A 15,062-nucleotide genomic window follows, 5' to 3' on the forward strand; every position below is an offset into this window, starting at 1 on the left:
TGCGTTTTGCTCGCATCTGTGATTACTGTCGCAAGCACAGCTCTTTGATCCAAAATTGCTTTCTCAGCAGCAGCAGCTCAGTTCTGATTTTTTTTTTTTGTTGATTTGCTGCGTCGCTTCTACCCGTCCATCACAGACACACGCACACGCACACGTTAATTTTTTTATTATTATTCCCTGTAGCTGGTTTTTGCTGGATGGATCAGGACGCACTCGAGGACGAGCTCTTCCAGATTGCGGATGCGCTGCGGCCCATCGTCTGCAGAGAGTCGTTCGACTGGCAAGGCATGGCAGACGGGAGCTTGCTGATGGACGATTCCGACAACGACGATGATGAAGACATTGATGATGACGATGACGACGACGACGACGACGACGACGACGACGACGAGTACGGCGAGATGGACGAAATGGACGTGAGCGACCACGATGAACATGATGATGACCAGCGAGCACAGCGCTTGATCGCGCGCATGCGCTCCTTGGCTGCTGGAACGGCCAGCGCTGGAGCTCAATCGAGCAGAGACGCATTGACTGCGACTGCGGCAGGTCGTGCAGCGGGCGGCGGCGCACAGCACGCCAGGCAACGGCGCGGACGGCGATGGCGCCACGAGGACGAGGACGAGGACGACCACGACCGAGATGAGGATGACGATGAGGACGACGATGGCGACTCAAGCGACGTCCAGCATGACGACAATGACGACAACGAACGCGACGCTGAGGATCTTGATGGCGACGCGGACGACCAAGAAGACCTCGAGAGTGCTTCAAGCCAATCGTCCCTTGACGATGATGATGATGATGACGACGACGACGACGACGACGACGACGACGAAGCCAGCCTGCCAGAATGGGTCATTGAACCAATAGTGCAGCCTCCGTCGCACGGCAGGAATAGTGTCAACAGGCATGCTTCGAGGAGGCCAGGGTCAGGATCAAGATCGCGGCAACGACAAAGGCGGCCAGAGCCTGCAGATGCCATTCCCTTACTCACCAGGTAATAATAACGGCATCATCCCATTCGTGTCGAGAGAGACAGTCGATCGAACGGTGCAACCATCTCCAGTTTGTCCGTCGTTGTGTGCTTGACTCAAAGAATGCTCACCACCACCATCACCACCACCTGTGAAACAGATTGAGTGAACTCCTGGAAGCCGCTGAGGAAGACTTTCTCCGATTGGCTGTTGAGCCTTTGCAAGATCGTGAACGATTTGCCATTGGAAGAGCTGGCGTAGCTCTGGACGAGCACGAGGATGTGTGGAATGATCTCATCAACGGTCCCAACTTTTTCTACAGCTCCGACCCGACCATCGCCATGGTGGCCTTCCGCGCGACTTGTGCATTGATGCGTACGACAAGAGTCGAAGTGTTAGACACGGTATGTCAAAACCCGAAACACTTGTATTTGAGAGGGAGGTGTGGGGACGAAACCGACCCTTTTGTGGTGATTTGTGAAAAACCGTAGTTGCCCTGCTGCATGTCAATATTTCGACTTTCCCCCCCCCCCACACACACACACACACACATTCTTACCCTCCTTTTCCCCACTGTGGACCGATCTTAACAGGTGGATTTTGTGGAAAAGGTCCAGCAAAACATTGCCTCCGAAGACAGTCACGCCCAACTCTTTGGTTTGCTTCTTTTGGAACTCGTCTTGTATGATCGCCACATTCGGGAAAGCTTTTTCGTTGGGTCTGAAATGTTTTCTACTGTGATGACACGCATCAAGGAGCAGGCCGTGACCTTTTCGAGAGATCGAGCAGACGCTCTTTCCGCCGCCAGCACTCCGAATGTGCCACGAGCGTCCACGAGCGAACGCGGTGTGACCGCCGCAGTCAGTAGCTCGCTGCCCAATTCTTCTTCGATCTTTGCTCAAGCTGCAGCGGAGGCAGCGGCATCCAGCAGTTCATCGGCTCCGCCAAATGCACTTGAACTCCCTGTCGCGTCACCGAGAGCGCCACGCTCGCCGCGTATTCCCCATCCGAGAGTCGGCGGCGCCTTGAATGCTGCAAGTGCCGCTGTGCCGTTTGAACCTGCGTGGCTAACGCGCCTCAAAGGGCAGCAACAGCAAGGCAGTCCGGCGCGTGCGTCTGGATTGTCGGGATTGGCTCCACCGGCGCTCTCTGCAGCTGCCTCCAGCTCTGCTGCGTTGCCTGAATTTACCAACCAGCGGATGCTTTTGGCGCTGCTTGGCTGCTTTGCGGCCCTGGCCGAATATCAAGAGTCGGTTGAAGCCGCCAGCGCGGTCAATGTGCTCGAAACTCTGCTCGTTCTGTTGCACACGGGACGCAACAACAAGTATGTGGTCAACGCTTTGCTCGCGGCTTTAGCTGCCTTCTTGCTGCACAAAAAGTTTGCCACCGAGTTTATCGAGTGCGGCGGACTCCAGCTGCTGTTGGAGCTTCCACGGGAAGTCTTTACTGCCATGCATCTTTCGGCGTGCTTTGTCATCCTGTCGCGCAACGTCGCAATCATGGAGCGCATGTGTCTGATGCCGAATTCCACCTTGGCGCACGTGATTGACTCCATCCTCTGGATTCTCGACTGCACCAGCGAGGAGACAAAGGCGCGCGCTGTCCTCTTCTTTGTCGAGGCTTTCTGCTGCCGCGCGGTTGTCGAGTACTTTGATTCTCGCCATGGGCTGCGGATTCTCGTCAACCTCATCGGAATGCTCGAGCTTCAGCTCGACAGCCCCGAATCCGAACAGCTGCTCGCGTTGAATACCTGCTGCGCCCTGCGTCAGTACTTTCGCATGCACCTCTCCATCAAGGCGTATGCTGTTCGTCGCAAGATTGCTCTTGACCAAGTGCTCGGACTGGGCCCACCAGCCGGGCCGTCAACAGAGGCGCGCTTTGGCAGCCCCGCCGTCGCCATTCCCACCGTTGGGGGTGGCACTGCCTCGCGGCCAGCCGATGGTAGCACACACAGTGCTGCCTCCATGCCCGCCACGCTCCTGCCCGCCTACAAGTCCACTGTCCTGGACGCAGCCACGACGGCACAGGACGCCGAGCTCGTCTCCAACAACCTCAATCTCGCATTCTCGACCCTCGTCGACTTGTGGGCACCCGTGGACGAGCTGCTGCGCATGACGGCGATCGAGCACTTTTACGAGTTGATTGACATGGGTGCCTCTTGGTTTGACAGCCAGGTGATGGAAGCCAGTCTGGACATCCTCCAAGTCTGTGCCGTGTTGCCTTCGTCGCACGTGCAACTCATCGCGACCACCTTTGATTCACATGTTGAAGAAGCCACCATCTCGGGCATGGAACTGCTCTTGCTGACTGCCGAAGGCAAACGTGGCGAGGCCTCGAGCGCAGTCCGCAAGGCAGCCTTGAGCATTCTTTGCTCGTGTGTGTGCCGCGCTTCGCTGACCCAGCGACAGATGCAATCAATGTTTACGCTGAGTCCCCCCTTTGGTATGCCACCGGCCCCAGGAATTCCGCAACTGCAGCTGACCTTCACTGCTCCAATCCCACCGGTGCATTGCATTCGGACAACGTACAGCTGCATCCAGTCTTATCGCAACAATCCTCCGCCAATGTTGACCTTGTACTCGCCGCCCGCGCCGTTGGATTTGTTGCTTCAGATTGTATTCGACACCTTGCGAGGCATGAGCGGCATCAAGGTGCTCCTGAGTCTTTTGCGACTCGTGCCCCACACTCGGACCCCGCTTGCGGATGCGGATGTCATTCGAGCGCTGGCTTGTCGAGCCCTTGTTGGTGTGGCGCGCGACGGGGAGATTCTCCAGCTGCTCAGCAGACTGCAGCTCACCACCGAGCTGTCCGAAATGATGCGCGAGCCCGTCAACCCAGCCACCTCTGCTATGGCCCACGCATCCTTCCGTCAGCTGGCAGCATCGCTTGTTGCAACGCTGACAGGCCGCAACGCGCTTGCTATTCGCAACGAGGTTGCCAACAATTCGCTGCAACAGCTCGACCGAGCCGCCATCGTGGCCAGTACTGAAGTGTCTTATTCGGATGACGAGCTGATGGTGCTCATTTTCAATCACCTGCAGTCGAAAGGACTCACTTCGAGTGCAGAAGCACTCCGACGAGAAGCTCGGCTGCAAACGGGGCCTGGCGCGCTCGGTCACGCGGGTGCCGATGCTGGTCGAGCTGGAATCCCCGCCAACGTGCGAAGCAACAGCAATGCTGGCGGTGCAGTTGCAGCGGATGCCATGCTCTCGTTGGAGACCACTCCATCAGTGTCACGCTCGGCGTCCTACATTGCAGCCGGAGCGGGTGGCGAGCCCAGCTCCATGTCGCTTGCTGTAAATTCCCATGCGGCCGCGACGTTCGGCAAAGTGTTTGCCGAAATTTCTGGCACTTCTGTCAGCGAATCCATCAACAACTCGGCCGGTGCCCTCACCAACGCTCCTGCCGCCACACCCGTCTCCTTGCGGACGCCCCTCACCTTGCAACGAATGACGCCAACGACGCGCCTCCGCTCCACTCCGCTGCACCTGTCGCATGCGACCAAGCCTCTGGCTGTGACGGATGCGCACGCGCCTTATGCTACGACAACGGTCGTTGCAAGCCACTCGGCTGGCAGTGCCGCTTCGTCTTCTCTGGGGAGTGATGGCACTGCTCCTGCGTCTCATGTGCATGTGCATGGCGGCAGTGTTGCTTCGGGCCAGCCGTCAGCTCCATCGCTTGACATTATCATCAAGCAATTCCTGCGTGATCAGCACGAAAACTGCTCGCATCCGATTGCCGTCGCCCCGCCATTCTCATTGATGACGCCACACCACTGCCCCGAGCCGACTCACAAGCACTACGCTCCCACAAATATGGCGACTCGCATGCTTGCCCGGCAAATTCAGCCTTCTGACGGTGGTCTGTACGGCCGCAAGCTGTCTCGCAAATTCCTGTTCAGTCGGCTTCGCAAAGTCGAGACTTGCCGGCCGTTGCGCACCATTCGCTCGCTCTGCTATGCTGACGATGGAGAGTCTGTCATCTTGGGAGATGAGTTTGGCGAGATTTCGATGCTAAACCTGCACACCATGGAGGAGGCTGAGCAGTCGTTCGGCAATTCAACGGGCGCCATTCTCGCTCTGCGTCCGTCGAAGGATTCGCGCTTGATTTTAGCGAGTTCGCAGTATGGTCCCGTGCGCTCGACCTTGTGGCGTCGTGGTAAGCTAGCGGCTTGTTTGTTTGTCTGCTTGTCGTTGGAGGGTTTGTTTTGTTTGTTTGTTTGTTTGTTTGTTTGTTTTTCCACCCCACACCACACCACACCACCCCCATTGCTTTCCTCTTCTCGTGTGGTTGAATGTTGAAAAGGCCGTGTCTCAATTTGCGCATCGCTGGTATTGTTTATCTGCTTTGTTGTGTGGCCTTGATCACCGTAGATCGACTCGGCGCAAACGAACACCATTTAACCGTGGCATTGGAATTTGAGGACGATTGGTTTGCTCAGTTCTCGGGCGACAACACTCAGATTATCGGCACAGAAGACAGTACTGCACGGATTTACTCGGCGGAGACCGGACAGGTGATTCTCACATTGTCTGATGCTGCTTCCAACCGCTACGAGAGGAATGTTGCGTGTTTCAACGCGACAGACGACCTCGTGCTGCACGACGGAGTGCTGTGGGACGCTCGGCAGGCTCGGAAAATCCACAAGTTTGACAAGTTCAACAACTATGGCTTGAGTCGCTTCCATCCCAATGGCAACGAGATTCTGATCAACTCGGAGATTTGGGATGTGCGCACGTTCAAGCTGCTTCGTACTTGTCCGATGCTCGATCGGGCGAGCGTGATCTTCAGCTCGACGTCGGACGTCATTTTTGCCATTGCTCATTATCAACCCTCGATCAGCATTGTGAAGCCTCGAACGCCGCGAAACACGCTTCACACGATTGATGCAACAGACTACTCGACAATCTCCTCGCTGGAGCTTAGCTCGCCGATTCTGGACATTTCGCTGCATCCGCATGACACCAGTCTGATTTTGAGCGAGGTATGTGATGTCCGTTGCTGTTGATGCATGGCGTGAGCAAGCAATAAGGGTTCCATTTCATCTCACTTTGGAAATTGCGATTGTTGTTTCATCGTCTCAGAAAACGCCTTCGGGACCCGCTTTGTCGCTCTATGATATTGGACGGCATGCTGCCAGTGATAGCGATCGAGAAGATGCCTCTGACATGGATGAGGACGATCCTGATAATGATGCAGAGAACTCGGATGACGACGACGACGACGATGAGGAGAACGGGTCTGAGACTGAGCTTGACGTCAGCTCGCTCGACTTGTCAGATGCCCCGTTTGATCTTGAGCTCTCTGGATTTGATTTTGACGACGCTCGTGACGACGACGATGGTGATGAGGATGATGGTGATGATCCTGACGACGACGACGACGACGACGAGAACGATGCAACTCTGTTGGGCATTGATCAGGACGACCGAACGAGGTGGAATAGACGCGGCGCCCGGTTTGGTGGTTTTGACGAGTCTGATGCCAGCTCCGAGGCTGTGGTGGATACAGAAATGCCCTACTCTGACCACTCGGACGTTGATCATGATCACGATCTGGAGTCTGGTGATTTCGACCAGGCCGCGGGATTTGCGAGAGCTGTTGCGTCGAGTGACGATGACAGCCACGATGAACTGGGCCGCGCTCCTGGCGTGCGGCGACTGCCTGCTGGCCAGTCGCGCGAAATTGCATCCAATTCGAGCGAATGGGAATCCGACACGGACGACCAGCAACTTGTAAGCTTCGGTCGTGGCTCGCGTCGTCAATCGAATGCCACAGTCCCCGTGCGTCGCACATCGCAGTCAAGATTGGGACGAAGAACGCGTTCGCGGATGGTTGCGGCCAGTTCCGGAGGCCTGGTTGTCACACCCACCTCCCCGACGCGCATCCCAGCAACGTCGTCCACTGCGGCTTCGGGTGAATGGGAGGTCAACCCTGACAGAGTTAACGCTCCACAGTCGCCTGAGGCTCAACTCGACATACCCAGTAGCCCGACGTCGAACGGCGGCACATCCTCCGTCCCAGCAACACGGCGCTCACCTGCACAGGCCCGTCGCCAGCGCCGCAGCCAGGACCGTATTGCTCGAGTTCGAAGCCAACGCGCGGCGGCAAATCCAAGCATCCCGCAAGAGTTCATGTCAACTGTCGGCAACTGGACTGTCGTCCGCCAACACCCGGCAGCGACTCTCGTATCTGCTGCTCCCGCTCAAGCCAGGCGTGAGTCTGCAGACGCTGGTGCAGAAAGTGGCTCGGTCCAGAGTGGTACAAGTGGCAACGAATTGCCCTCGCTCGATATGGACTCGCCAGACTCCGACGTCTCTGAGCTTGAATTCGAAACTGGGTCCAGCGACAGCTCTGGCATGTTCCCGGATGATTGGGGTCGGCATCGTGGATCTAGAAGTCCCACCCGCTCTGGCAGCCATCATAATAATCATAGTAATACTAATCGTAACGACGGCAACGACGACGACGACGACGACCAAGACGACGACAACAACGACGACGGCGACAATGAGCACTCTGATGTGGAAAGCTCGAGTCTCAATCTCTGATGGCTGCACAATGAGATCCTGGCTCTGTGGGCCAACCGATGTGATGTAAACTATAATGTATTGTTATTTAGCCATTCTATCGTCAGCTGCCCTTCTGGGAAATGCTTTGCTCAAGCAGTGACCATGAGAGCCGTGCCAATGCGTAACAGTACATCGCGCAAGAGAACTCGAATATTGGCGTCGCTTGTCGCGACGCAGTCCACCAGAACGGGGTAGAGCTGAATCAGAATTTGTCGAGCCCGACCTTCGGTTAGTTTGTCAGAGCGCGCATCTAAAGCGAGAAAAGTACAAGGCAGGTGAGAAACATTCGCCGAGAAGCCGACATCAAGACTGGTCAAAAAAATTCAAGGCCAATTCAAGGTACCTTGTTGCAAGCTGTTGATAAGGGTAACGATAGCCTTAAGGACGAAAGCGACCTCGCCCAGGAGCGCCCTGCATCACGGACGATTAATCAAAAATAAAGACAATTAGCACATCATCAAAGGTGAAATGTGTCAAGAAAAAATGCTCCGCACTCACCTGGGCAATGGCATCGACCCACTGATGCCTTCAGCCGAGACGTACTGAACCAGAACGTCTTTACATCGCGTTGTGAGAGCGAGGACGGCCACATCGGAAACACCCTTGCCTGCAATGCGAAATGTGTGGGAGGAAAAAAAAAAAAAAAAAAAAAAAAAGACCAAGAGTATCGCATGAGATAAGAATCACCAACAGGGGGTTTTTCCGTAAGGCATCACACAGACAATGGCTGGTACATACCGGGCGAATCGGAGAAGGAAGTCATGAGCAACGCGTCAAAGCACGCCTTCGTCAGCCGCTCGCGCGGAACACTCAACGCATTCAGGCCGGCAAGTCCACTCGCGCCATCGGCAACTGCGGCTGTGAGCCCAGGCTCTGATCCTCGGCGAAGAGATTCCATCAGCAGGGCCAAGGTAGCTGGGCTGACATTGTCCGTGAAAGGGAAGACATCGGCCTTGACCAGTTCGAGCACGCTGAGATCGACGTCCTCATCCAACTCACGTTGCTCGAGAGTATAGTCTTTCGGCAAGACGCTGCAAGTGAAGAAGAGGGTGCGAGAAGGAGAGGAAAGTTGGTTCGTGAACAGAACAGAACTGCAACCTCAACCTCCTTCGACAACAACATACCTGTCGGAAAACCAAAAGTCCTGGACAATCTTGAGCATTTCCGCCCACATTGCGTTGACAGCATCAGCGCCAACTATGTCCGGTTGCAGAAAAGATCAGTGCAAAAATAGACGGCAACGTCAAGAGTCGCGACAAGGAGCAGACCAAAAGCACGGCCAGTGATCCTGGAGAACTTACGCAAGGACGGACGTTGCAGCTTGAGTCCTCGTCGAACCACCGAAATGAAGCAGTTAACAGCGAGTCTCCACAACGATTGCGAGGGGCAGGCGTACTTGAGAGCAAGCGGGTGATGCAAGACCTGATTGTTTCGATATCGAAATGGTGCAATAGTTGAGCAAAGCGTGTGAGCGCACAAACGGGTTCCACAGCATGATTCAAGACAGAAACCTTCACGAGAATCCAACTCACGCCCTGTCTCTCTCTCTCTCTCTCTTTCTCTTTCTCTCTTTCTCTCTCTCCTTTCCCCTCCCCGCATCCCATACCTTCATTATTCGCGAAAAAATGTTCTGCTGAAGCATGCTCGGAAGTGTGGCGTGCTTCTCGTAGAGCTCTCCAACAATCACGAGGCACTTGCGCGCGAGTGGCAGGAATGGCGCAAGACCAATTCCGGGCACGTTGGCTGGCATGGCTGGGAGGGACTGCACGGCCTGAATCGCCGCGTCCAGCGTGGCCTGCATGGCTGGAGATTGCGTTGATGGTGGCGCTGCTGCCAGGGGAAGCCACGCCAACGGCACGTAATTCAGCAGCTCGACCACCATGATGGGCCATAGATCGGGATTGGTGGGCTCGAGTCGAGCAAACACCTCAAGAACAGTGTTTTGGAGGGTAGAAGTGTTGTCAGCGTCCCGATACGCATTCGAGTTGGGATACAGCAGGACCTTGGTCAGAACGCTGAACAGCTCCCGCGCATCTGCGATGGAAAACATGGCCTTGATCCGGCTGTGCACAAACGAGAATGTCTCGACGTACATTTGCAGATACTGCTGCGAGTACAAATCCGGAGAGGCGACCGCGCCGTTCTTGCCCGTGCCCGACTCTGGAAGCGCAGTCACAGCAGACCCGATGCTGAGCCAACTGACCCAAGCTTTGAGGTACAGGCCTCTCCAAACATTGTCGGGAATGGTCGTGGCCGTCGCGTCCTCGGGATCTGGAGGGGTGGCACTGCTACTGTCATCCGTTGCCGGAGGCTTGAGAATCTCCTGCAGACTCTCGATCGCGGCTGTGGCAACCTCCTTGCTCCCTTCAACAGCCGTTCGCTCGATGGCTTCCAGGAGGGTTGACCAGGCAGAAGGAAAGTCATCAAAAGCAGCGAGCTTTTGAGTGTGCGTCGAGAACAACTGGGCTGCGCCATTGAGCGCAATCACCTTGGTCTCGTCCCATTGCTTGGACGCAGTGTTGCGCGAGTGATGCACCATGATGGACCCTTCGGCAGGCGCAGCGGCCCCATTCTGGGCGGCATTGGTCGACGACGTCTGAATGTGAGCAAGAAGCGGGAAGATTACATCCCACAAGCAGGCGTGCCAAGTGGAGCGACCAAGCAGCGCGCCATGGGTTGAGATGGTGGAAAACAGCGTTTGAGATGCAGATTTTCGAACCTCGGGACGCGGATCAATGCAAATGTCGGCCAGACGGCCAAACAAGGCCATCCACAGCGCGTCCAACGAGGTAATGCCGGATTGCAATCCCGCCGACTGGTCTTGAGAGGAGGCAGCGACGACAGCCGAAGCGCCAAGCTGAGCTTCGATGGATGCGCGTTGGATTTGCAGATAATCGGCAATACTCCACAGAAGACCGACCGCGGTCAGCGAAATGTTCATGTCCGCGAGCTGCAGCCCAAATCGGCCAACGGTGTCAATGCAAAGAACCAGGCACTCGACAGGCAAATTGCCCAGAAAATCACCAACAATCAATGAGACGCTTTGGAAGGCAAGTTTGATCAGATTCGCAGAGCCCGAGCCGGTTGAAGCAGAGGCGAGGCCGCCAAGACCGGCCGTCGATCCATCGAGGTCTTCGTCCGACACTCGTGTGGCGGCACCTGCGATCGCCAGGACAATCGTCCACGCTCGACTGAGCGATTGGCCACACGAATGGAGAATGAGCAACAGGCACTCGAGTTGCTTGGTCCGCACGTCGGCGTGGGTGAGGGGTGAGATTTGCAACAGGCTGCTCAAAATGGTCTCTTGGAGGACAAGATCGTCCACCAACGGCGTGGGCCGCTGCTCAAACGCCAAAGCAGAGTGCGCCAAGCGAGTGAGAACGTCAACGGCGTACTCGCGGACAACTTGATCGCTATTGTCGGCAGCTTCAACGAGATACCGCTCAATCAAGGGCCAAAAGACGCCCACCCGGTGCAGATTCACAGAGCCAAGCTCCCACATCCTGCACGTCACAAAGGCGTTTGCATGGCGATGCAGATCGCGAAGTTTGCTCGAGGGTGTCGAGCTGGTCAACAGCGACGACGAGGATGTCTCCTTGGAGACGCTGCCTGAAACCAACATGGACAGCGGCGAGCCGATTGGCTCATGCCCAATGAGACATAGGGCGTTGACGAGAGCTCGGACAGCAGAGTCATCCAGGTAGCAGGAGCTTTCAAACAAGCTCGAAAGCATGGTGGCGAGAACGCTCAGCTCAGATTGCGAGACGCCAGACTGGGCAGTTGCGCTCGAGCTGAGGTTCAACCGGTTGTCTGTGATGCGGCGATTGGACGACGCCAGCAACGCCAGCGATGTTTCAGAGCCTCCGACGATAGAATCGAGATGCATGAGGGTTTCCAAGGCAATAGACCACGATTCGCCCAGCAGGTCGCCCAAACAGTGGACAATGTAGAGCACCGCGCGAATGGCCGCAATATTCATGCTGTTGAGCACCCAACCGTTGCCGACAGGTGCGTTCTTGGCATCCTTATCTCCCGCATTGCCGCCGGTCGGCGCAGTCGCACCGCCGCTCGAGCCGCCGCCACCGACGCCGCCGCTGTTCGTGGAGGACATGGCACTTCCAACACCAGGAGACACGCCGCTTGCACTGGAAAGAGTGAGCGAGCCAACACCGACATGTGAGAAGGATGCCTGCGCGTGAATTGGAGGCGGCTCAATCCGCGGATCATAGTTGAACGGCAAGGAAAACTTGCAGAGCGAAACCAAAAAGGCGTCGCGTGGGGGCTTCATGTCCAAGGCCCCGCAGAGATTCGTGTATGTCTGATAGGATCGCATGATAGCCTGAGTGACATCGTCGTCTCGACTGCTCTGCAAAAGCTGCGCCAAGCTCTGCAAGATGGCGCCCCAGGTCGACTCGACCAGCTCGCGCCAAACTGGAAACTGGGCGTCGGTGCGGATCTCCTCCATGGTGCGCTTGAGATCCCGCATGAGAGACTCGTCTCCCGCAAGGCCGTTTGCGTCGACGACCGCTGTTGTGGCAGTGGGCGTGTGAGCGGACGAGGGCAGGGACCACATTGCCTTCTTGTCACCTTGGCTGTTTCGCAAAGCCCAGTGTGTGGTCACAATCGCTGAAAGACTCTCAATCAGCGTGATCATACACGCCAAGCCGATGGACAAGGCGTATGTTTCCGACACAACCGGGGCTTCCGTCTTGTCGCCCGATTCCAGACACAAATTCTTGGTCGACTCGGCCAGTTGCGGTTTCAGCGGGCCGCCGGCTCCGGCGCCAATCACTGCCATCGCGGTCGAGCTTGACAGCGCACCACCAGTCGTGCCACTCGAAGCGACCACGGAGGGGCCAAGAGGGGGCGTCAAGCCGCCGCTGCCCGCGTAAACTCCAGGTGGAAACGCCCCGAGCTGCTCTGAAAGACCAGCGGCCGCGTTGGCGAGGAGCGTTGTGATAAAGTTGGCAATGCCGGCCACCATATTTCGCAAAACTTGCGTCGCCTGTGGCTGCATGTCGTAGTGCTCACAAATGGCCATCAGCATGTCTGGATGTTGCACCAGTCCTCGCATGACTTCCAAGGCGACAGCACGCTGCCACATGGGCTTGTCGGGATCGAGGAATTTGACGAGCATTGATAGAAAGATTTCCGACTCGGTGACCTGGCAGACACACACACAAAAAAAATTGGTCAGCGCGTTTGGTTGCTCGACGGAAGCAACTGATAAACACACAAAACACCAAAGCGAATAATGCTGTACCAGAAGATTGTAAAATCTTTGCACTAGAATGAGCACAAGCTTCAGAAGACGGGTAGACACGGGGAAACTCGCGCGGTCTGCTGCAGCATTGTTGTGGTACTTCATGCCCGACGAAAACAGCTTGATGACGAGCGGGCAGACTTTTTCCTTGAGCAAAAAGCTGAGAGCTTCATGCTACCAGCAGATATTAGGGCGCAGCACCAAGAAGAAGAAAGACGAAACGAAAAAGATGAGAACAGTTGCCTCCTCAAACAAACGATGGAAGTCTGCCCAAACCAAAGATCAACCAACCTTCAAAAAGAGCTCGGGATGATTGCTCAGTGACGACTCGATCAGCTCAAGACCAAACGTTCGGGACATCTCAACAACGCCCACCAGCCATTGAGGAACGTCTCCGTTTGTGAGCCGGCAGAGATCGTTAAAAAGCAGGTAAGCATCCAAGGCGCACGGGCCAAGCGCTTTCAAGACACGACGATTTTTGGCGGCACCACCAGTGTCCGAGTCAGAGTCGTTGCCCAGTGCCAGTGTTGTTGCGATAGTCGAAGTGGGCTTTAGATGGCTTGTAACTAGCACATCAAAAAAACAAATACAAAAAGAAAAACACGAACAGCAACGTTCAATATTAACCACCCGTGACCTGTGATTGCGCATCGGGTAGAGCACATACCTTCCGGAGAGGTGTCTTCCAGTGTCACTCGATCAAACACAACTGTGAGAATTTGCCGCAGGGTAGCAGCGGCCGTGTTTGTGGTCAACGCATCCTTCTTAAAGTACAACCTAAAGCACACCACGATGACCTGTTGTTGGTTGACAATGCGCCAGGGGATTTGGAGTGGTAGGGTGAGCAGAGATGTGTCGCGAAGTGGAAAGACGCTGCCCAAAACCACAAAAAAAAAAACACAAACACATACCTTGGAAAGTGTTTCGTCATGGAGCAGAAGGCTGCTGGTGATGAAGGAGAGGCAGCATTGGAGGATTTTGACTTCTTCGAGGCTCTCTTCCATCAATTGCCAGAGCGTGTTAATGACGGGACCAACCATGGACTAAAAGTCAAAAGGCGACAGAGAGGGGTAAGTTTGCTTGCTTGTTGCTGACACTGTGGATCCAACTCGGGATCACGTTCTCACCTGGGAGATGGCATTGTGTGAGATGAGCTTGTGCACTGAATTGATGGCCACCTGCACGAGCTTTGGCGCTTTGGAGTCGCACGCCATCAGCAACGGAGCCAGCACCTCGTCTGTTTCGGCGAGCACTGCCAGGACGACGATGATGACCAAGAAGTGAGTTCTCCGACCCTCGCATTCACTCAATATCGCCGTGAGACGTTTTGCAGTACCTTCGTTGAATGGCTTGGACGACGAACTTGCCGACGCGACAGAGCGCAACCTGAGTATGCCATGTTCGGCCGCCTGCCAAGCCATAAAAGTGAGTTGACGATTCCCCGCAAGCCACCACTTGCATTTTTTTTCGATCGATTGAAAGTGATTGAGCGCTTGTCGCAGCGATTGCATTGACATTGGGCAGAAACCGAACTTTTTTTTTTTTTTTTTTTTTTTTTTTTTTTCATCGTTCTCCATTGACTTTTTGCACTTTGACGGGTGGTGTTGGGGTTTGCCTTCGCAATGGCAAGCTCGCACCAAGACGAGCAGACATGCGGCTGTGCCAACAGTGAAATCATCCACATCACCATCACCATCATTGTCGCTTGGACGCAGAACGGTGACCAACAACTCGGACAACTCGGACAACTTGGACAACTTGGACCATTGTGCGAACTGGGGCTCGCATCGAACCCCCATATCGACCATTTTGTATGTCGCAGGTGCCCAAAACCAAGCAGGAAGACGCCTGTCACTCTCCCATCGCTCTCCCATCATCGCTCTCCTTCGCTCACTGTTGCAATGGACGGTCCACACACACACACACACACAAAAAAAAAAAAAAAAAAAAAAAAAAATCTGCTTTGAGTTTGGTTGGTGTTGCTTGATCCAAACAACTCACGTCCTTGACGGTTGGGTGCTTCTTCTTGGCCTCGGCCGAGATGGTGCGCAGATCGGTCTGCAACACTTCCAGCAGCTGCCTACCGAGGGTCGCAGACATTGCTGTTGGGAGGCGGGTGGTGAAGCAAAACAGAGGGAAGAGGAAGACTGAATGAAATGAAAGGGTCTCAAACCGGTTTGGATGTTCACCAATCCCTAATGCTCCAGTGCTGAGCAACGCACACACTCCAGCACTAGACAATCAGAAGAG

General features: G+C 55.3%; 2 protein-coding genes across 2 annotated transcripts; one reads left to right on the top strand and one right to left on the bottom strand.

Moving 5' to 3' along the window:
* Positions 1-185: 185 nt before the first annotated feature.
* On the top strand, positions 186-7,602 carry CAOG_02241 (hypothetical protein). Its single transcript, XM_004348941.2, has 5 exons — positions 186-1,000; positions 1,138-1,381; positions 1,571-5,135; positions 5,351-5,961; positions 6,062-7,602. The coding sequence occupies exons 1-5, from the start codon at positions 198-200 to the stop codon at positions 7,526-7,528; spliced, it is 6,690 nt and encodes a 2,229-aa protein (XP_004348991.1). The 5' UTR covers positions 186-197; the 3' UTR covers positions 7,529-7,602.
* On the bottom strand, positions 7,568-14,952 carry CAOG_02242 (hypothetical protein). The gene is made up of 14 exons (XM_004348942.2): positions 14,814-14,952; positions 14,149-14,221; positions 13,940-14,064; positions 13,724-13,855; positions 13,480-13,609; positions 13,104-13,378; positions 12,813-12,986; positions 9,156-12,713; positions 8,851-8,971; positions 8,674-8,746; positions 8,288-8,580; positions 8,048-8,156; positions 7,893-7,960; positions 7,568-7,799 (listed from the first exon to the last, which is right to left on the bottom strand). Exons 1-14 carry the CDS (start codon positions 14,910-14,912, stop codon positions 7,639-7,641), a joined length of 5,391 nt encoding a protein of 1,796 aa, XP_004348992.1. The 5' UTR covers positions 14,913-14,952; the 3' UTR covers positions 7,568-7,638.
* Positions 14,953-15,062: the final 110 nt, after the last annotated feature.

The sequence above is a fragment of the Capsaspora owczarzaki genome (genome assembly GCF_000151315.2).
Source record: "Capsaspora owczarzaki ATCC 30864 unplaced genomic scaffold supercont2.3, whole genome shotgun sequence".
In the NCBI taxonomy this organism is placed as follows: domain Eukaryota; class Filasterea; order Ministeriida; family Capsasporidae; genus Capsaspora; species Capsaspora owczarzaki.